The sequence below is a fragment of the Sinocyclocheilus grahami genome, unplaced genomic scaffold (assembly GCF_001515645.1).
Source record: "Sinocyclocheilus grahami isolate Dianchi unplaced genomic scaffold, SAMN03320097.WGS_v1.1 scaffold1042.1, whole genome shotgun sequence".
In the NCBI taxonomy this organism is placed as follows: domain Eukaryota; kingdom Metazoa; phylum Chordata; class Actinopteri; order Cypriniformes; family Cyprinidae; genus Sinocyclocheilus; species Sinocyclocheilus grahami.
In genome coordinates, this window is record NW_015506221.1 from 462,621 (window position 1) to 484,684 (window position 22,064).

The 22,064-nt window shown below is 41.8% G+C and overlaps 3 protein-coding genes across 6 annotated transcripts in view; 1 reads left to right on the forward strand and 2 right to left on the reverse strand.

Moving 5' to 3' along the window:
* Positions 1-936: 936 nt before the first annotated feature.
* On the forward strand, positions 937-7,073 carry LOC107566049 (protein FAM195A-like). Of its 2 annotated transcripts, XM_016251425.1 has the most exons (6): positions 937-1,553; positions 1,724-1,793; positions 2,607-2,660; positions 4,876-4,955; positions 6,304-6,405; positions 6,735-7,073. In XM_016251425.1, exons 1-6 carry the CDS (start codon positions 1,499-1,501, stop codon positions 6,803-6,805), a joined length of 432 nt encoding a protein of 143 aa, XP_016106911.1. In that variant the 5' UTR covers positions 937-1,498; the 3' UTR covers positions 6,806-7,073. The 2 variants fall into 2 exon arrangements, with proteins under 2 accessions (XP_016106911.1, XP_016106910.1); XM_016251424.1 differs by lacking the exons at positions 4,876-4,955; positions 6,304-6,405; positions 6,735-7,073 and adding exons at positions 4,098-4,199; positions 4,529-4,858 and having other exon boundaries at positions 949-1,553; positions 2,607-2,740.
* Positions 7,074-7,796: 723 nt separating this feature from the next.
* Positions 7,797-17,891, reverse strand: LOC107566047 (structure-specific endonuclease subunit SLX4-like). 3 transcript variants are annotated; one of them, XM_016251422.1, is made up of 14 exons: positions 17,824-17,891; positions 17,058-17,636; positions 15,702-15,867; positions 15,373-15,600; positions 13,961-14,181; positions 13,586-13,878; positions 12,210-12,459; positions 12,056-12,135; positions 11,796-11,942; positions 11,537-11,706; positions 9,007-11,432; positions 8,760-8,859; positions 8,257-8,532; positions 7,797-8,181 (listed from the first exon to the last, which is right to left on the reverse strand). In XM_016251422.1, the coding sequence occupies exons 2-14, from the start codon at positions 17,458-17,460 to the stop codon at positions 7,797-7,799; spliced, it is 5,145 nt and encodes a 1,714-aa protein (XP_016106908.1). In that variant the 5' UTR covers positions 17,461-17,636; positions 17,824-17,891. The 3 variants fall into 3 exon arrangements, with proteins under 3 accessions (XP_016106908.1, XP_016106909.1, XP_016106907.1); XM_016251423.1 differs by lacking the exon at positions 17,824-17,891 and having other exon boundaries at positions 15,702-15,864; positions 17,058-17,757; XM_016251421.1 differs by lacking the exon at positions 17,824-17,891 and having other exon boundaries at positions 17,058-17,757.
* Positions 17,892-18,351: 460 nt separating this feature from the next.
* LOC107566050 (CREB-binding protein-like) overlaps positions 18,352-22,064 on the reverse strand; it is a 76,056-nt gene continuing 72,343 nt past the window's right edge. The window contains exon 30 of the mRNA XM_016251426.1: positions 18,352-21,643. Coding sequence (XP_016106912.1) covers positions 19,448-21,643 — 2,196 coding nt within the window. The 3' untranslated portion in view covers positions 18,352-19,447. The remainder of the gene's footprint in view (positions 21,644-22,064) is intronic.

A 22,064-nucleotide genomic window follows, 5' to 3' on the forward strand; every position in this document is an offset into this window, starting at 1 on the left:
GTCTGTTCCCTCTGTATCATCTCGGTGAGCTTTTATGAGGTTTTACACATGCGCAGTAACGTTTTCCGATGTTTCAGTGTGGATGAGAAACTTTTGTAAAATGCTAGTGTGGACGTAGAGCATTTTATAATAAACTATTTTCAAATGTATCCGGATTAATGTAGACATAGCCTTATTTCATGATTTATTTTAATGGCATTATTCATTGAAGAAGGACATTTTTGAGGACAGAGAGGGGAATTCATTTAGTAAACCAGCTTTTGTTTTACTGCTACTTAAATTGTGCAGAAACAGAGCGTTAAAAAATTGCTGCGCTACTGAATATTTAGGATAAGGTGTGGCTTCTCTCTCCTTCATGAAATTAGCTGTGTATACCTTGCTATTTGGGTTTGCCAAGTCTGGTACTGATAGCTAATGAACAGGTTACACGTAAAACCACATTTCTGTAGCTACACCTAACTTAAGAGGGGTCAATAAACTTATAAAATGAGCAACAGATCTTGATCCTCAGGCAGCTACCAAACGTTGGAAATATAAATACTAATTCAGGATTATTTAAAAGTGGCATGTTCTTGTTTTCTTTGATGGTTATACTAAAATAAAATGATACAATTCTTAATTAACAGCCATTTTGTCCCAGTAGTTGCATTTCAAGGACTGTTGTACAACAGGGGTTATGTAACAACTGCCTCAGACGGGGTTTCCTCTCTTCTTTCTTGTTATATGTAGTCCTATTGGTTTAAAGAGTGAAAGGTGTAACTAAAGTACCTGCATCGCAGATTAGCGCGATTAACCGTATGGTTTGACCCAAACAAACTGTTAATGTGGTACGGAACCGCGTCGTAGCTGCCCACATTTGCGCATGCGCAACCCGTGCTCTTTAATGCGCTCGTGTTACTCTACACTTCAATCAGTTCAGTGGTACGTTTGCAGACATGAAGAAACCGATGTTTAGATTTTACACAAGAGCGCCTGGTTCCCACGTGGTAGCGTAGCAGCGCACATCTGCGCAGCCCGACTTTATCATCCCGCGCGGTCGTTTATTATACGCGTTTATCAGTTGTATGTTTGGTGATGATGAAACGCGTGTTTACATGGTACACAGAGCCGGTTTGATGGTGTCCACAAGGTGAGTAGGTGAAAGGTGACCCCGGTTGAACGTCGCGGGGGGCGTGCCGTGACGTCACGGAAGGCGGCTGCGAATGCGATCTGAACGCGTCCGAGTTGACAGTAGAGTCCAGACCGAACCAGAGCTCAGAGAGTGTCTCCGCACCGGGCACTCCGACGCGCAATCAGGCCAATAAACGCTCTTACCCTTGACTGACCTCAAGTACACGCAGGCGCTTAAGTCTGAGCTGCAGATCTGCGGTCAGGGTCGCCGCTCGTCTCCACGGTGGCTGCGTCCTGAAGCGGGATCGCGTGACTTTCGCACTGAGCGATCCGTAGACCTCGCGTGGATCTATCGCGCCGCAGGGCTTCTTCAGAAACCGCGTCTCACATGATGTACACAATAACCAGAGGTCCCAGCAAACTTGTTACACAACGGAGAACAGGTATCATTTCACCAGCACGCATACATAGCAGGTCACATTAGTCGGTGCGTTATTTAATTGAGCGTTCTTTTAACGCTATCATAGTAGATATTTAAGATTAAACCACGTGCGTCTATTTAATATGGTCGACATTACTTTAAATACGTATTAACAGATATTGTTTCTTGCAGGCCCTACGCAACAGATTGAGAACAAAGCGAACGACCTGAAACAGAAGCAAAGCCACTGGTTTGTATCGGAGTGAGTAATAATAGCACTTATATGTAACACCTGAGTTTGGTCCCTGAGGGGAAAATGGTTTAACTGCGCCTTTAAAAAGCGTGCCCGTCTCGTGTATGAGTTTAGCACACTTAAAAGTATCCGTACCGAACAAGTTGGCCTCATTTCTAAGCCAGGACGTCCCGTTTTTACGCTTTTGCCGAAGTCGCTTGTTTTTTCTTGCGCCGTGTGTGTGTGTGTGTGTGTGTGTGACCTTGCAAGTGTAGAGCCCGAGAACGCGTGGTTTGAAGATTGTATTCGTCTTCATGTCGGTATAAGGGTTAATCACTAACCTTTTGGGGTTATTATAATGCGAGCACATGCTTGTCACACCCCCCTCATATTCCCACAAGGACGTCGTGTAGCCCCGCGTGCTGCTTTCTAAGCTAGAGAGAGTCGCGTGTGTCTGTCATTTTGCGTTTGAGATTTCACCGGTTTAAATTCACTTCTACCGCTTGTTTTGCTGATATAATAAACAACGCGTTTCATAACGTGTCGCTGTTACTGTAGTAACGACATTGTGTAAGTTAGTATTTGGACTTAAAGGAACAGTTCACCAAAAATTCGTTAAAATCTGAATTAATATTGTTATGTTAAAGAATGTACTCTTTTTCCATATAATGAAAGTGATTTTTTTTTTAAATGAATACAATTTCTTTATTTAAATTTAAAGTGTGCAAATGAGAGATGAATGCAATGTAAACAAACAAACAAAAGGAGCAGGAATTGAAGGAGACCGAATGTAAAAATCCCAGGACTGATTCTTGAAAACTCGTCTTGATCTATTGTTTGTAGTTCACCAGCGCCTAAGATTGTATTTCACCGGCTGAACGGAAAGCGGTTCCACAGATCAACCTCTCCAAAAGCTGAGAACACTACTGAGGGATTCACCCCCGCACACGAGGAAAATGTTCGGTTTGTTTATGAGGGTGAGTTCAGTAATGTTGAATCCTTGACCATTGAGAACTTGAGGAGGGCTAAGGTTGGGGCAAGTAGTTGCCATGACCTTAATGGACTTTGAAGAGCGACCAAACGGATTCAAGGCTCTCCAGTAACTTGAAGTCGTTACAAGTTTGCAGCTAGTCTTGATTCTTTATTAAAGTTTTAAGAGTTTAATAATCATGTGCAAACTAAAGTTGTGAATTTTAAGAGTCTGAACTCCAGTCAATGTACTTTATAATGAGGTAAGTCCAGCAGAGTTTGTGTGAAACAGGGCAATTCTTATCTTTTGTCTGCAGGCCAGGCTCCACCTCCAGCAGCTGATGCAATGGCCCTCAAGGGCAGTTTTCATGCTCTTTTGTACAATGGCAGACTAGTCAACTGAGGCTTAGTGTTTTGCAAAACTGCTTTAGTCAATAGAAAAGAGCTGTATGATCTGGTAAAATCTCGCAACCAGTTTAGGGAGTGTAAAGGAAGCAATTAGAATTGGTAAAAGGTGTCCACATTCACTTCTACCGAGTTGCCAATGAGAAGAAGATCGTTTTTTTTCTAGATCTAAACTCTCCTTTTGTTGTGATGCATTGCATTTGTAGTGTTTTCACAAGTAGTATGTTGGGATACGATGCAAATTAGGACAAAACGTGTTTGGTTTGTATTCCTCTCCATTCGTTTTTGATCACTGAATGAAGGATTTTAAAAGACATTCAGATATAGACTTGTTCACAAATGAATCGTTCTGGCTACAATATGAACATGCATTGAAAAGAATCAAATCAAATGAATGATTCACTAATGAATTAGACGTCACCATGACTTGCACATTTTAATCTACACGAGAGCAGTATATAAAGAGCTTCTGCAGATTTTATGAAGATAAATGTAAAAATGTTCCATGTCTAGGAATCTTAATGAGTTGTATTAGCAGCACTTTAAAGTTTGATATACAACTTCATACATATTTCCATTACTTTTTCATTCACTTCACAAAACAATCAATTATGGTATAAGAATAACTCAAAGGGAAAAAAAGTTTCATACTCCATTGACAGATGCTTGTTCTTGTTTTAAGCATAAACGCGTAGTTTTGTTACATTTCTTCGAAAACAAAGGCTTCATATCATCATTTTGCATCTCAAGTAAATGTATCTTGATTTAAGGATGTTTAGATATTTGAACTGGAAAACAAGACCAAAATACAGTGGAATTTTTTTTTTTGCAATCGATGCAACATTTAATGCTATGACTATGAATTAAAGATTTCTTCTCTGATTTAAGACCTTTTTAAGGTGTTAATTGTTGGAAGACTGAATTGTAATTTTATACTGATACAATATCTTATGATTGCAGCTTGGCAGGAGGTGGAACATAAGCTTGGAGAGGGATCCCAGCCGGAGAACGGGAAAGGCCCGGTTCAGTACGCGGAGAGAAGCCCCAATCCCGGCATGAAGAGTCAGTCTAGGACTTCTGTCCTATTTACTTTTTTTAAATAGTCTCTATTTTGCTGACTTGTTCTCTCTTCTCAGCCTATTTTGAAGGCCTCTTCTGTCTTTCGGATACACAAATTCAATTTAATGTAAAAATGGTAATTTACTCACCCTGATGTCATTCCAAACCTGTATGAATTAGTTTCCGGAGCACAAAAGGATCTGCTTTGAAGAAAAGCTGCTTCCACACTACAAATGGGAAAAAAATAAATAAAAAGTCCATACATTTTGTGCACTGTTTAATTCAAATATGGTACGATCTCAAAGAACTCACCCAGTCTCTGTCTTTTTCAGATTTTGTGCCTATTGATCTCGAGGAGTGGTGGGCCAAGCGTTTCCTGGCCAACATTGCCAACCTGTCATGACAGGTGCATGATGGGGCATGAGGAGATGTGGCTGAACGGTCCAGACTGACTCTCCTGATGAGCTCAGGTGATCATGCGAGAGATTTGCACACTGTATGAATTCAGCCCTTCCTGTGGAACTGTTAGCCCAGCCGGACCCGGACTCTCTCTCATGCACATGGAAGACGATCAGATTTTTCTTCTGCTTTTCTTTCTTTGTTAGAAAGTGAGATGTCTGTTTTTCTCTGCAGATCTTTGCAAAAAAGTGATGTTATAAAACGGAAAGCGGTTCCACAGATCAACCTCTCCAAAAGCTGAGAACACTACTGAGGGATTCACCCCCGCACACGAGGAAAATGTTCGGTTTGTTTATGAGGGTGAGTTCAGTAATGTTGAATCCTTGACCATTGAGAACTTGAGGAGGGCTAAGGTTGGGGCAAGTAGTTGCCATGACCTTAATGGACTTTGAAGAGCGACCAAACGGATTCAAGGCTCTCCAGTAACTTGAAGTCGTTACAAGTTTGCAGCTAGTCTTGATTCTTTATTAAAGTTTTAAGAGTTTAATAATCATGTGCAAACTAAAGTTGTGAATTTTAAGAGTCTGAACTCCAGTCAATGTACTTTATAATGAGGTAAGTCCAGCAGAGTTTGTGTGAAACAGGGCAATTCTTATCTTTTGTCTGCAGGCCAGGCTCCACCTCCAGCAGCTGATGCAATGGCCCTCAAGGGCAGTTTTCATGCTCTTTTGTACAATGGCAGACTAGTCAACTGAGGCTTAGTGTTTTGCAAAACTGCTTTAGTCAATAGAAAAGAGCTGTATGATCTGGTAAAATCTCGCAACCAGTTTAGGGAGTGTAAAGGAAGCAATTAGAATTGGTAAAAGGTGTCCACATTCACTTCTACCGAGTTGCCAATGAGAAGAAGATCGTTTTTTTTCTAGATCTAAACTCTCCTTTTGTTGTGATGCATTGCATTTGTAGTGTTTTCACAAGTAGTATGTTGGGATACGATGCAAATTAGGACAAAACGTGTTTGGTTTGTATTCCTCTCCATTCGTTTTTGATCACTGAATGAAGGATTTTAAAAGACATTCAGATATAGACTTGTTCACAAATGAATCGTTCTGGCTACAATATGAACATGCATTGAAAAGAATCAAATCAAATGAATGATTCACTAATGAATTAGACGTCACCATGACTTGCACATTTTAATCTACACGAGAGCAGTATATAAAGAGCTTCTGCAGATTTTATGAAGATAAATGTTCCATGTCTAGGAATCTTAATGAGTTGTATTAGCAGCACTTTAAAGTTTGATATACAACTTCATACATATTTCCATTACTTTTTCATTCACTTCACAAAACAATCAATTATGGTATAAGAATAACTCAAAGGGAAAAAAAGTTTCATACTCCATTGACAGATGCTTGTTCTTGTTTTAAGCATAAACGCGTAGTTTTGTTACATTTCTTCGAAAACAAAGGCTTCATATCATCATTTTGCATCTCAAGTAAATGTATCTTGATTTAAGGATGTTTAGATATTTGAACTGGAAAACAAGACCAAAATACAGTGGAATTTTTTTTTTGCAATCGATGCAACATTTAATGCTATGACTATGAATTAAAGATTTCTTCTCTGATTTAAGACCTTTTTAAGGTGTTAATTGTTGGAAGACTGAATTGTAATTTTATACTGATACAATATCTTATGATTGCAGCTTGGCAGGAGGTGGAACATAAGCTTGGAGAGGGATCCCAGCCGGAGAACGGGAAAGGCCCGGTTCAGTACGCGGAGAGAAGCCCCAATCCCGGCATGAAGAGTCAGTCTAGGACTTCTGTCCTATTTACTTTTTTTAAATAGTCTCTATTTTGCTGACTTGTTCTCTCTTCTCAGCCTATTTTGAAGGCCTCTTCTGTCTTTCGGATACACAAATTCAATTTAATGTAAAAATGGTAATTTACTCACCCTGATGTCATTCCAAACCTGTATGAATTAGTTTCCGGAGCACAAAAGGATCTGCTTTGAAGAAAAGCTGCTTCCACACTACAAATGGGAAAAAAATAAATAAAAAGTCCATACATTTTGTGCACTGTTTAATTCAAATATGGTACGATCTCAAAGAACTCACCCAGTCTCTGTCTTTTTCAGATTTTGTGCCTATTGATCTCGAGGAGTGGTGGGCCAAGCGTTTCCTGGCCAACATTGCCAACCTGTCATGACAGGTGCATGATGGGGCATGAGGAGATGTGGCTGAACGGTCCAGACTGACTCTCCTGATGAGCTCAGGTGATCATGCGAGAGATTTGCACACTGTATGAATTCAGCCCTTCCTGTGGAACTGTTAGCCCAGCCGGACCCGGACTCTCTCTCATGCACATGGAAGACGATCAGATTTTTCTTCTGCTTTTCTTTCTTTGTTAGAAAGTGAGATGTCTGTTTTTCTCTGCAGATCTTTGCAAAAAAGTGATGTTATAAAACAAACCCCCCCTAAAAAAAAGTCTAGTAAAAAATTTTCAAGATGTCTTTGGTTATTTTGTTCACTGTTGGTCACGTTCTGATATCATTGGGTGCAAATTTATGGGTCATATTTTATATTTATTAACTGCTGTCATTTTTATTTAATATTTTTGGCATTGTGATTTTTATTTTTATAAATATAACTCTATATATGTGCATTACAGGATAATGCTAGTTGTGTGAAATATACTTGTTTGTCATGAAAATATTGTCACAATGCAAAAATAATACAATCTTCATATTATTCAGCAAAACTGGTTGACCGCACAGTTATTACCGTTCTTGTAAAAAAAAAAAATAGGCTTGTTTGAGAGGCACATTTTGGTTATAGAAATCTCTAGACCAGGGATCCACTTTCCTGCAGAGTTTAGCTCTAACCCTAATCAAACACACCTGAGCATGCTAATCAATGGCCTCAGGATCATTAGAAAATCACAGGTAGCCGACTTAGATCAGGGTTGGAACTAAACTTTTCAGCGCATTGGACCTCCAGTGTAAGATTTGAGGAACCCTGCTCTAGACTGTTGGATGAAATTTACAACATAAAACAGCTTAAAATGAACATGTGACATATACATTAAGAAATGTCTTTTAATTGCATTATCCAGACATTAAATTCATTTAAAATTATATTTTCAATTCAAACATTGTACAAAAGAAAACATTAATCTGAAACTGATATAAAAATTGCCCTCATGCAATTTCTCCACTGGGCTTAGCTGCTTTTTTCCTCCCTCTTCCGGCTGCACCACCGCTGGTTGTCGTTTTCACACGTCGTTTCCTGCGGGAAGATGCATTCTGGCCTTGTTTGGCCATACTGAAGGTAATGCACTGAGAGTCCAGGAAGTCTAGTAGTTTAGCAGCACCTAACCTGATGCCCGCCGCTTTCAAGCTGGACCGCAGCTCCGCCAGGGATAGAGGCTGATACTGCAGCACTCGGGCGTACAGCTTGGGGTCGGATAGGATTAACTGACGAACTGCGAGGAGTTTGTCCTTCTTGCGCACAACAGCCTGAGACGCCGTGATGCCCTCGCTGTCCGAGTCATCATCTTCTGACACACAGAGCTCTGGGTTCGACCTGGAAAGAAGAAAATGGTTGAACAAAGTTTGCTTTGTAGTATTAATTGGGCATATAGCCATATAAGAGCTGTACCTCTCGGACTCTGCAGTGGAGGATGTATTCGAGTTTTGAGAGGCTGATAAAAGCTCATCTTCTTCACTTGGTGGCAGTTTCACAGGTGAGACAGCAGGGGGCGCTGTAGGCTGCTTAAAGCAGAGCGGAGCAGACTGGGAGTTGGAGGCATTCGGGTGGCATTGGGGTCCAGAGGTCTCCTCCTCAGACTCTGAGCTCTGCAGCTGGTGGGTGTATTGATGGATCTCTTTCAGCTTCAGAACCATCTGCTTCTTGGGCAGCGGACGCACACCGAACCTGGACAAAAAAAAATTTTGCAGCTCTTGTGTTATTGAACGTGATGCTTTGGCAGACGTGTCTGTTATAAAACTTATAGAACTGACTTCATAAGTGCACAAAAAACTTAACTTAAAAGTCATTGCAAAAGGTAATTTTAGTTTCAGTTGTTTTCCACTTTGTGCTATGCAATGGCATTAATACATTTTTTAAGCATTGTAATATCTATATATTCTTGTTATGCTCACCTGTTGAGTTTGTTTTTGAGCTCTGGTGTGTCCATATCAGAGAAGCCTGGCATGGGAGTGATGGGCACCAGCGGTCCTTTATTCCTCTTTCTGCAAGCAACTGTGCAGAAAGGTAAAGTTGATTTTAAGAAGGTTTTCTAAAACAAAAAAGGCTTTCTGAATGCATAATTAACATCTGTGTACCCATGTCATAAAAAAATAAGAGCTCCGGTGAAACATAACTAACACAGAGGACGACTTGTCTTACCTGGAGTCTTTAGTTCGGCAACTCTCTTGGCAGAGGGAGCTGTCAATCTCTGAGAAAGAGGAAGGGGAGCAACCTCCTCTTCCTCCCAATCATCCCACATGTCAGGGTCAGGTAGGCTGTGATTAAATGGACCTGGACTTTGATCAGGAGTTTTGTTACAAGCTCCAGTTGCAAGAGGAGACGTGGACGTTGGTCCCTTACCCTCGAGACCTGGTGGACTGACTGCAACTCTACTGCTGTCAAGTCTTAGACTAAAGCAGGGCTTCTGGCTTCCAAACCCTCCATCCAGACCCCAGGAGTCATCAAACGCTATAGGAGGCTCATCCATGACACAAAATGAGTTTCCTGCAATATCAACCACTTCGTCAACACTTTGATTTGGATTCTCTTCTCTCACTCCTCTTCCAGTCTCATCCATGTCACAGGAGGAGTTTCCCGCAATATCCACCAATTCTTCAACACTCTGATTTGGATTCTCTCCCAATTCCATTCGTTCTATCCCATCGTTCTCACTCTCTCTCAAACTTTCTGGATGAATGTATCTTGGAGAGTTCGAGGACGGACTGGAGCATCCCTGCTGAAGAGAGCTACTCTGCTGCTTCTCAGGCGTTTTACTAGGAGAACTCCATTGTAAAGACACTAGGTCAACTTTCCCCTGCCTACCGAAGGATCTAGAATTACCTCTACAATTCCTAAGCCGAACCTCACGGTCGTCAACCATAGGGGAGCAAAATGGGTTCTGATGTTGTAAGGAAGAGTCTGAATGGAGAGGAGTGCTACTGGAGGGCTTGGGGACACCCTGTGTTGGATGTCCCATGATGATGCCAATGTGGGAGCCATCAGAAACATCTGTAGAAGAAACCTGAGACAGTCTTAGATGGTGAAGTGGTCTCTGATAACCTGGAGAGCGATCTGTTTCAATGCTATGACATTCTTTAGAGGGACTCTGATATGATTTGTGCAATTTGGACAAGGTTGCTGGTTTCTCTTTTAGGCAGCTGCTGCTTGAAGAAGCAGAGCTAGCAGGTTTTAAACCCTCCGAGACAGAGGAAGAAGAAGAAGAGGACGATGACTTGGGGAAGAGCTGGGTTCGGCGCATGCTGATGCAGGTCTGGGCAGAGCTACAGCGTGTGGATGGTACTGGAGTGGCTGGAATCAGCCAGGAAACCTCGGCAGAGCCATCAAACACACTTTCATTCTCAACCCCGGGGCTACAGTGCTCTGATCGGTCAGACTTTGCTTCTATATCAGTATCTATCTGCTTGAAAACATCTACCTGTTTGCCGGCATGGCCTTGGGATCCAGATTCTTTGAAACTGTTCTCTTTGACTTTACAAGCATAGCTTGAGGACCTCTGAGGAGGTTCTGAGAGAGATTCGCAAGGAGACGGAGGAGTCAAAGCAAGTTTAGTGGTAGCAGCATTTTGGTCACTGTCATCTATATCCATTTCATCACCGGAATCTGAGAGAACAATGAGCTCAACCTGCTTGCTTTGAGATTCTGGAGGGGAAGGAGGGTTTTCAATTCCCTGGCATCCTGAACTGTCTTTTCTTAGTGGAGACTTACCTGTATATTCACCCTCATGTAGAACAGGAGACACTCCAGGCATGGGGAAGGAAGTCTCACCTGACACACCTGAGCTTGGTGGAGGGCTTATAGACAGGTCAATCACCTCACTGACACATGAAGGGCGAAATGGGGCGGGTGTATTTTGCTGTAGTGTGCTTGATGGCTTGTAACATTGTTGCTGAGAGCAGGACGCTTGCGTCTGTGACGGTTCCATGTATTCCCCAACAGACTGGGAGAATAAACCTTCATAACTCTTGTCTAGACTGGCATCTGAGTCTTTGTTTTCATCTAATTCTGGAATCAAACAAAAATTGGGGTTTTTAAGGGTTTCTGTTGGACTTGTTACCATGGCAGCCTCCGTCCCATCCGTGCCTTGTTTGTTACTATAGCAACTGCCGGCAGATTTCTCTAAATGGGATTCGGTGTTGTTTTTCTCCTTCCCTTCATCCTTCTCATTTCCAAGGAATGTATTTGCATCTCCCTCCTCTTCCTCTTCCTCGGTTGCAGTCTCCAACATCGTCTCTATCTTCCTTTGTGTCGCTGCAAACTCATAGATCTCATCAAGCTCTTCCTCATCCACCTGGTCCTCTTTCTCTCCATGTCCTCCCTCTCGCTCCTCTTCCATGTCTCTTTCCTCTCCAGCAGTTTCTTTAAAGTCATCCTCTTCTTCGCTGTCCCCATGCTGCCACATTGATTGTAGGAGCTCCAAGAAGTTGCTTTCTGCCAAGTTCTGGTCTTCTTGGTCCGTGAGATGAGGCTCAGGTGCTGGAAACATGCCTTCAGATTCCTCTCTTGGGTTTTCCTCTACACTTCCAGAATATTCCTCACACTGCTGCTGCAGCTCAACCAAACCAAATCTGAAATACAACACAGATTTACTATCCTAGAATCAATTTATATCCAGTAGGATTGGGAAATAATTGTAATATTTGAATCACACCATAAGGATCGTCATTCTAACCTATCGGCAAGCTCCTGTATGTGGGGTAGCAGAGTGTGTGTTAGAGGACAGTGGGCTGTGTAAAGATACTGCAGGAGGGCCAGTACTGCCTCCCCAAGCACATTACCCAACAACACCCTCTGAGCGACAGGCATACCCTCCTCCTGAACGCCAAAACCTGAGTCATGAACCTACAAACACATGGTAACAGTTTGGGTATTTATCTGCACTTCTCGATTATTAGTTCATGCTTGTGGCGGCAGTGTGCAGCTGCACTAACCATGTTGGCCAGCAGGGGGCATCGTGTGTACAGCATAAATGAGTGCGTGAAGAAAACATCCCCACTGTCCACCTGTAACTGCACATCACTGAGTTGAGGGTTGTTCAGCATGCTGCTCAGATCTGATACTAGCTTTGAAACGTACACCTGAAAAACACAAAAATGAACTCAGAAAAATACTAGACAACTCTAATGAACATTTAATATATGGAGCCAATCACAACAGAGTACGAGTGGATAAAACTGAAGGAAATTCTTACTGAGGTTTTCTTAGGCGACTTGTCATTTGTCTTTGGAACAAATCCACTTGAGGGAAGTTCATTCACAGCATTATCGCTAACTAAAGAACATGAAACAGTGTGAGCTTGAGAATAAAAAAAAATATATATTTTTGTGACAGAATACCAATATTACCTGACTTGTCCCCTGCGGCCGTATACATTGTGTATCCAATCTGGGTGAGGGTCATGCCTTCCTCTGCAAGCTCAATCAGGTCCTGCAGAGCCTGGGAGCCTGGTGTACCCGAACAGGGGGTGGGAGGTCGGGTAGTTTGGTGTTTTGCTGGGCTCTGATCTGAAAGCTTTTCCTGGACTGAATCAGCCTCTAAGGTCACAGCTTGAGGTTTCTTGTTTGGAGTTAATTCAAGAGATTTGACCTTTTCCCTCTGAAGTAATAATGTAAAGAAAGATGAAGCATCAGCACCCACAACACCTTTAACTTCAGTAATGTGACACATTTCTGAGGGAAACAAAATATTCAGTGAGAAATAAATAAACTTTCTATTCATCAAATAATCCTGACAAATAGAAGTATCACACTGAAGACTGGAGTAATGGCTGCTGAAAATTCAGATTTGCATCACGCAAATAAATTACATTTTAAAATATTTTCAAATAGAAAAATTATTATTGTAATAATATTTCACAATTATTACTGTTTTTGATCAAATAAACGCAGCCTTGGTAAACATAAGAGACTTCTTTCGTAAAATCATTTTTGATATAATTTTTTTTTATAATTTTGTGCGAATGAAAATGTTGGCAGGCAAAGTAAAAATCTGAACTACTGGCTACTACAGAAAAAATGAGGCCTATAAGATATACAGAACTATTTGTATTTTTTTTTTGTATTTATTATTTGTACTACATTATAGGAGCTCATGTTACTTTATGTTTTTAATAAAATCTAACTAACAGGTACTTCATTTTGATTAAAAATGTTTAGAAATTTAGATTTATTTTTTGTTTGTTGAAATAATGCACACTAGTAAATTGTGCACATTAAGACAAAGACAATGTATTAATAAAATAAAAATTTCAATAAAACAAAAATCAGTAAAAATATGAATTTATAGTTGTCATGGATAGTTTTAAAGCTATTATTGTATTGTAAATTATGTAATGAAACTAATTATGGCATATTTATTTAATAATAGCGTATTTAAAATATTTTCTGACAATATAGTATGTCGCCTTTTTATTTACATATTTATTTTTGAACTAATGATTTGTACATTTTATGTAGCAGCGTGGATTCATGTTTTTAGTAAAATCCGATTTTTACAGTTTTACAGATTTTTGCATTTTACAGTTACTGCATAAATCTATATTTTACAGATTTTTGCATTTTACAGTTACTGCATAAATCTATATTTTACAGATTTTTGCATTTTACAGTTACTGCATAAATCTATATTTTTTTATGTGCACATTTTTTCTTTGAAATAATAAACACTGTTGAATTGTGCATAATAAGACAAGGTGAATTTATTAAGAAAGCAAATATCTCACCTCCGGTGCAACCCATGGCTGTATGAAGTTGCTTAGTTCAGAGGTGTAGAACTCTGAAACTGAATCGGGTCCTCCTCCGTGAAGAGCACTTTTGTCCCAGAGGGGGGCGTGAGGATGAAGAGGAAGGGCGGAGGGGGATAGGGTTGGTGTTGGCGGATAGGGGGACCTGGAACGAAGCAGGAGAGATGAAACCCGCTCCTGTAGACGGTTCAGTGCTGTCTGAGAGTCCTGAATGAGGAGAAGTGGTGGGTGGACAGGAGACACTCCCTTCTTTCTCTTCCCGCGGCCCTTACCTGAAAGAGAACAGGAATGATGCACTATGAGTAATAACCTGCCATTTCACTGCATATGTTTAACTGAAAAATGTGAGTTTACCTGCACCAGGCTTCCACTGTAAGGCAGGAGGACTGGAGAGCTGAGCCAGTATCTCCCTCTCCTCCAGATCTCGCTCCTTTTCCATTTCCCGCTCGAGTATAGAGCGAGACAGAGCCAGCGCCACCATGGTGTCCTCGTCCAGCTTCTGGGCTTTCCTCCTGGTTCTCTTTTTTAAAGGCATGCCATCCCTCCGAGTTGTCGTACCACTACCTAGTAGCTGTCTGCAGCGAGAACAGAAGGAACGTGTACAACTAATTTATCTACTGTTGTCAATTTTTAAATAAGCATCCAAAACTAACCCTTTTTAATAACTGTCCTTTTCTTCTTCATTTTCAGCATATTTTGAAACCATGTTTTCTTGACAGTTAAGCACATTTCCCTCCCCATTTATTTGTACTGTAATGCATACTGATATTTTAATTCAGAATATCTGTATGATTTTTGATCATTTTTTAAAATTAAATCAATTTTTTTGCAATAAAAGGTGAAGATAAAAATGTGCCTAATAGTCACAAAAATGTCACACTGGAAAAAAAATTCTGCGTTTTTATTTTTGAAGTATTAAATATGATAACGTATAAACAAATAAAAATATATAAATAAAAAAAGTATATAAAAAGTATGTAAATTCCACAAGTGTGTAAATGTATGATATACAGGTGCATCTCAATAAATTAGAATGTCGTGGAAAAGTTCATTTATTTCAGTGTGCTGACCAGCTTTTTGAAGATGCCGATTCATTTTCCAGCAGGATTTGGCACATGCCCACACTGCCAAAAGTTGGTTAAATGACCATGGTGTTGGTGTGCTTGACTGGCCAGCAAACTCACCAGACCTGAACCCCATAGAGAATCTATGGGGTATTGTCAAGAGGAAAATGAAAAACAAGAGACCAAAAAATGCAGATGAGCTGAAGGCCACTGTCAAAGAAACCCGGGCTTCCATACCACCTCAGCAGTGCCACAAACTGATCACCTCCATGCCACGCCGAATTGAGGCAGTAATTAAAGCAAAAGGAGCCCCTACCAAGTATTGAGTACATGTACAGTAAATGAACATACTTTCCAGAAGGCCAACAATTCACTAAAAATGTTTTTTTTTTTATTGGTCTTATGAAGTATTCTAATTTGTTGAGTTTTTGTTAAATGTGAGCCAAAATCATCACAATTAAAAGAACCAAAGACTTAAACTACTTCAGTCTGTGTGCATTGAATTTATTTAATACACGAGTTTCACAATTTGAGTTGAATTACTGAAAAAAATGAACTTTTCCACGACATTCTAATTTATTGAGATGCACCTGTATATATAAGTACACACATACATACTTAAGTATATAGTACATATATATATATAAAAAAAACTCTCAATTAAAGAAAAAAGTGTCATAAAGTGGCCAGTGGCTGGCTTACGATTGGTCGGTGGTGTTGTCGCTCGCTCTCTCAGCAGCCTGTCTCCTCAGAGCCTGGAGAAGATCATTTGGTTTCACACCCAAATTAGTTGAGCAACGCTTTAAGTGGACAGATCGGCTTTTTTCTGATTGAAAACTCTTTCCACAAATGGGACACTCTGGGACCCGTGGTCTGGGGTGTGAATGATGGGATGCTGAAGGAGCGCTGCTCTCGCTTGCATCTAAACATCTACGAAGCAGGAGAACATGACAGAAGTCAAATCTGAAACTCATATTGTTTGTGTGTGTGGGATATGAATGGTAGTTCATAATGTAGTGGTGGTAACACACCTGTTGATGTGCTGAGTGCGCAGCGGGGGGCTCATGGCTGACAGATCTTTCTGACAGAGCTGGCAGAAGAACAACCCTTCATCTTCCACGTCTCCAGCGGCCCGAGCCTCACAATCCAACTCCTGCTGAAGCTGAAGAGCCAGGGCTTCATCGCCACTCACATCTTCTGAAGGAGAACACACACACTTTTTGACTTTCATTGATTACGTTAAACATGCCATAAAACACATGTACATTTGATTTGAGATATTTTTAACATATTTTTTGCAAATTGTGCTGATAGTAAAACTCTGAATTTTTTTATATATATATATATATATATATATATATATATATATATATATATGTATGTATGTATGTATGTATGTATGTACAATTATTGCAAATTAAAACAATCGGTTGTAATATAACATTTATAATTTTAATGTTTTAGAATTTTAACTGTAAAACAAAAAATGTGTCTAATGTAAGACAACACACACTTTTGACAAATTACTTTCATTGATGACATTAAAAATTTCAAGCCATAAAAACATGTAGGCCTACATTTGGTTTACGATGATATTTTGTTTTGTATATTGTTCTGATTTTGTTTGCAAGTTACAAAGCAATCAATTTTTATGACTGATTTGAACCATATACCACAGTTCACGGTTTAACAAAAAATTTAAATAAATAATAATACATTTATGGAGTTAATCTTTAGCATTTACAGTTATTATTGGACATTAACAAATTTTGTTGTAATGATAAAAATAAAATTTATATTTTTATGTTTTATATATAAACATGTATATATTTTTAATATATTGCAATTTTTATTTACAATGTTACTTACAAATGTACTTTTGGTGGAGGGCCATGAAATCATTGCTTGGGCAAGTAAATGTAAAAAAAAATTAAGAAAACAAAAACACAATATACTAGCCCAGACAAACCAAAAATGTTTATTGCTAATGGTTGTATAACACTAAAATTATCTAACTAACTTACAGGGATAGTTCACCTAAATGTATGAATTTCTTTCTTCTGAAGATATTTTTAAATAATGTTGGTAACCAAACAGTTGACGGTAGTCATTGACTTCCATGTATAGAAAAAAATACTATTGAAGTCAATGGCTGCCATCAACTGTTTGGTTACCAACATTCTTCAAAACATCTTCTTTTGTGCTCAACAGAAGAAAGACACTCATATAAGTTTGAGGTTTGCCATACAACATGAGGGCAAGTAAATGATGACAATTTTCATTCTGGGCTGCACTACATTATACAATGTGGCAAAGTTAGTTCATGTTAATGAAAGTTGAGAGACTGGGTGGATCCCTGGGTTGAAACCCCCTGCTTGACACCATACCTGTCTGCTGGACCCCGGTAGTGGTGGGATGGTTTCCATCAGACTCTGTGGTTGTGGGTTGGTTGGTCTCTGCATGCAAGAGTCTCTCTGGACTGGCTCTCTTAAACTGCTGCATTCTCTGGACCACTGCATCTTTGACTTTCCCTCTGCCAGACACTTCAGGAACGCGCTGGGAACCATCACCAGACTCTACAGCCCGAGTCCTGCCGTTGATCTGACTCTTAATAGCATCCTTAGTCTTCTTTCTCCTCTTTGGGGGGTTTCTTTCGGAAGAGGAGGAGGATGGCTCCTCATCCTTGACTGCTGATCTCTTTTCATCTCCAGATCCTCCTGCTCCTTTCTTCCTCACTCTTTTGAGGAGACGAGAGCAGAGGTCGGTGAAGTCCTGGTCCGAGTCGTTCATGATGAGCCGAACACACACATGATGTGTCACATCTGACAGCTGCTATATGGATCCACAGTTATGGATCATTTAACGTCATTTGAATTTGTTATATTGTGGATAAAAAGCTTATCTGTTCATACGCATCTGACAAATACCAAGGAAGAGTTGCATGTAAAGACATACATCAAATTTACCTTTGTTTACATTTCACTCTGCCATTATTGAAACATATTATATCGGTTAACGTAGTTTAATTGCGATTTATTTCATAACAACTTGAATACAGACCGTTGGCAAGACGCACTTCATTGTATGTTTTTTTTAAAAACAGATGATTTAATGTCGTAAAACGACGGTTTTCTTATCAAGTGTGCTGCGTACCTTTGTTTACATTTCACTCTGCCATTATTGAAACATATTATATCGGTTAACGTAGTTTAATTGCGATTTATTTCATAACAACTTGAATACAGACCGTTGGCAAGACGCACTTCATTGTGTTTTTTTTAAAAACAGATGATTTAATGTCGTAAAACGACGGTTTTCTTATCAAGTGTGCTGCAACGGCGGCTACTGTAGTTCAAAATACTGTTCCGCGACCGCCGCCTACTTCCGGTGACGTCTAGTACGCGGTGACGCAATGACTGCGTCGATTGCGAAACATCTGTCTCAGAGTCATATGACTGAACTTACGAAATGGTGAAATTGCTAAAAAAGATGGCAAATTACACTAAATATTGCCAATAACTAGCTTAATTTAAGTATTTATACATTTTGCATTTATTAATTTTGTTAGTAAAAGTTAAATAAGTCAAAGGACGCGACAGCCTAACCTTAACTTTCTTTCAAAGTAGCTTTAGCATATAATATACTATATAAATAACATTAAATACACATGATTTTGATCTGTTGCACACAGTTTATTTAACAATATGGTATACAAGTAAGAAATACGTTTTTTTCAACCAGTTTATACAGTGATTCCATTCTCTCTTCCTTATAAAGTATTTTGCTTAATAAGTTGCATGATTTACATTAAGGGAATAAGCAGAGCCCCTGTTCAAGTTTGTGTGATAAATGAGGGTCAATATCAGAATCCATTCTGTGTTTCCAACTAGCAGTCAACCAGTGATCGCCTATTCCCTCCCGCTCAGCTTAGGGGCCCCACTCTCTCCCTCTTTCTCTCTAGCTCTCTTTATATTTATATATCTGACAAAATTAGGACAAAAAGCAACAATATTCCACATCTGCAAGACAGAACCTCTGGATCCAGGCCAGTGAGATGTTGTAAATGTGTACATGGCCTCTTGGTGTTGCATTGTCTGAGTGATGCTTACGTGTGTCTGTCTTTGCGTGTCTGCATACATGCGTATGCACAGTTCCTATCAATACAAACAAACAGTTCTCCTCATACATACAAACTTCACAATGAGAAAGGGAGGAAATGCCTCCGAATGCATGTCTGAAAAAATGGTACAACACTAGAATGCAATCGCCAGGAAGGATGACAGACAGAGCAGAGAAACCCTGACCCAAACTCCCAGACAAATTATTTTACAGTCTTCCAACACAGAAATGCTGCAAAGTTAGATAAGGTATAAATCAAAAGGTATGAATAATATAATGAAGTTTCGTATTTTCTTAAAAAAAAAGAAAAGGCATGAAACCAGACCACCCTCCCCCGAAACAAAACCAAAACGACAATTTAAAACAAAACATTTACCACACATAGGTCTAAACTGAACAAAAAATATATTCTTTGTGATTTATATTTCTTTTAAACAACAATTTTCAAATCCCTCTTAAAAGGAAGAAATCAGTTTTTTGTTTTTAGGAAACATCAACATTTCCTATTCCTTGTAGACATAACTTTTTTTTCCCCCCATACATTTCTTCAAACTTTACATGTCAGTACAAAAAAATTTGAGAATATTAGAGAAAAACCAACAGAGCCACAAAAAAGAGGAACGGGGAGACTGTGGTGGGTGGAGTCTCCCAGTAAACGCTACAATCCCTCCACAAATTTCTCCAGCGTGTCTCCTGTTGTGTCTCCCACCATACTTAAGTCACTGGGCAGCCCTCCGCGGTTGGGCGTATTAAGTTGCGGGAGCATGGCACTCCGCTCTGGTGTGCCCAGGTGTGCCTGCTCCATGGAACCAGGCATGGGCATAGTCAGACCAGGGTGTGGTGATCCTGTGTGGGGCGGCGCGTGCTGCGGCGATGGCTGTGGCTGAACCTGTGGGGAAGGACTGGAATGTGGCGGAAGCTGCCGCGACGGAGGTCTGGGCGACTGTACAGGGGCCGGCGAGCACACCTGATTACTGAGTGCATTAGCCATGGGTTGGCCGGGAAGGTGTGCGCCTTGCGGCTGGCCGGAAAGCAGGTGAGTTTGTGGGCTCATTGGACTTGGTTGTGCTGGTGAGCCCATTGGAGGCTTGAGGACGACCTGCTGTTGCGGAACCTGCTGCTGCTGCAGCATGCGTTGGTGCAGGAGATTGGATGTGCCGTCCATTCCCATCCCTCCCTTCCCCATCTGGGCCATAGGGGGCAGCTGGCCCATGGGTCCGCCTGTTCCCTGCATGGCCAACTGTTGCTGCTGCTGCATCCGGAGTTGCGTGTAGTTGGTAGCAGTCCCTTGTGTCTGCGGGAACTGGCCATGTGCCTGCGGCATCACTCCCGGCTGCTGCTGTTGTTGCTGCTGCTGCTGCCGCAAAAGCTGACGGCGGTACAACTCCTGCAGCTGCGGGTTGTTGGCGTGCGCAGGGTTCATGAGCTGACTCTGCGCTCCAAGAGCTGCCATGCCTTGTGGTGCGGGCTGTTGCGGTTGCTGCTGCGGCGCCATGCCAGGTCGCGGCACTGCCTGTATGGCTGCCATGTTCTGCATCGCTGGCTGCGCTGCATGCATGCCGTGTTGCGCTTGTTGCTGCTGCGGCTGGTTGGCGTGGTACTTCGCAGTCCTCTGTTTGATAAAGGCGGCCATGAGTTGCGGGTTCGATTTGAGGATGTTCAACACCTGCTGCTGTTGCTGGGGCGAGCTGGGCGACTTGAGGGTTCGTAGCAGGTCTTGCAAGGCATTGGGGGCGATGGCTCCGGGTCTCTGGGGTGCCTGCGGTCGTGGACCCTGTGTGGGCACCATCATGCGTGGCTGTGCAGCTTGCTGGGGCATTGGGGGTCTCTGCATAGGCATGGTCTGCGGAGCGCCCGGTGCGGTCTGTTGCGGAGCAACCTGCTGCTGAGCCGCTTGCATGCCTGGCTGAGGGCCTCCACTCCACTGTCCTTGTGGCATTGACGGCATGACCTGTTGTCCGTGTGGCCCGACATGCTGCATTGGGCCTGGCATGCGTGGCTGCTGGTGGTTCATAGGAAGGCCATTCATGGTCATGCGATAGTTCTGTTGGTGTTGAGCCTGGGCGACCATTTCTATGTGCCGTGCCATTTTGACCGCCATAGGCGGAGGCTGTTGCTGAGGCGGTTGTTGCGGCGGCTGCTGCTGCTGGGGAGGTTGCGGGAGCGGAGACTGCTGCTGGTGAAGCGGGGAAGCTTGTGGGCCAGGTTTGCCCTGTGAAGCTTGAGGAGGGGGTTGTCCATTGCGGGGCGCATTGGGATAGGCCGGGGACACGACACCTGCATTGGGAGTCGTTGGTTTGTTGGACAGCGGTTGTGGTGTTTGAGGGGTGTTGGGTTGCTGATGCGAGGTGGGCGTGCTGGGGGCTATTGATGCAGGCGGTGATGGTAGGCTCTGAGGCATGGCTCGGCCCTGCATAGTAGCCATGCGTCTCCGCATCATCTGTGCCTGCTGGAGCCTGTGCTGCAGCTGCTGCTGACGCAGTTTGTGCTTTATATTGAGGCAGAAGGGCACGGGGCACTTGTTCTCCTGACAGTGCTTGGCATGATAGCAGCAGAGCGCAATGAGCTGCTTGCACACCGGACAGCCACCGTTTGTCTTGCGTTTGCAGCCCTTGGTGTGCTGCACCACACGCTTCATCTTCTGGCAAGATGGCAGAGAGCAGTTGGCATTGCGGCACTGGCAGGCATGCACCAGAGACTGGATGCAACGCTGGATGCTTAGACGCCGACTCTCCTGAGGACTCTTGGAGGCCTCGCCGCTTTGACTGTTATCATCGTCCAGACCCAGACCCCACTTAACCATCTGGTGCTCATGGCCATTAGTGTTATAGCAACTAATGCACAGGTCAAAGTCCTGCAGAAAGATGAGGGCACAGTGATTAACCAAGGAATGACAGGAATATCAAAAGTCATCTCATTATGAAAAGACAAGAAATTATTACGATGCATCAACAACAAATGGACAAAACATGTGAAAGATGTGTTTACACTACTAGTAGAATAGATGTTACTAAAAGATCCCATGGCTCCCCAAGTTTCAAAATCACAAAGGTTTTCTTTTCTAATGTGCTCAAATCAAAACAAACCCAGAAACACACCCATCCACTACTGATCATAAACGAGAGCTGTAGCGTGTTACAGGAGCCTCTGTATCTTACCTCGCAGACAGTACAGTGCCAACGTGTCTCGACATGGTGTTTACATTCGTTGCAAGTGTAGACAAAGCGGTCATGGCCCTGGTTGTGCAATTCCACCAGCATGCACATGGTGCTCCA

What these genes read in the sequence shown, in the direction of transcription:
- LOC107566049 (XM_016251425.1), top strand. Translation starts at nt 1,499, where the DNA reads ATGATGTACACAATAACCAGAGGTCCCAGCAAACTTGTTACACAACGG. An exon ending in TGTTACACAACGGAGAACAG is followed by an intron (nt 1,554 to 1,723) that starts GTATCATTTCAC and finishes TGTTTCTTGCAG; the next exon opens with GCCCTACGCAACAGATTGAG. An exon ending in CCCCAATCCCGGCATGAAGA is followed by an intron (nt 6,406 to 6,734) that starts GTCAGTCTAGGA and finishes TGTCTTTTTCAG; the next exon opens with ATTTTGTGCCTATTGATCTC.
- LOC107566047 (XM_016251422.1), bottom strand. Translation starts at nt 17,460, where the DNA reads ATGAACGACTCGGACCAGGACTTCACCGACCTCTGCTCTCGTCTCCTC. An exon ending in GCCCCCTGCTGGCCAACATG is followed by an intron (nt 11,707 to 11,795) that starts GTTAGTGCAGCT and finishes ATGTGTTTGTAG; the next exon opens with GTTCATGACTCAGGTTTTGG. An exon ending in ATACAGGAGCTTGCCGATAG is followed by an intron (nt 11,433 to 11,536) that starts GTTAGAATGACG and finishes GTTGTATTTCAG; the next exon opens with ATTTGGTTTGGTTGAGCTGC.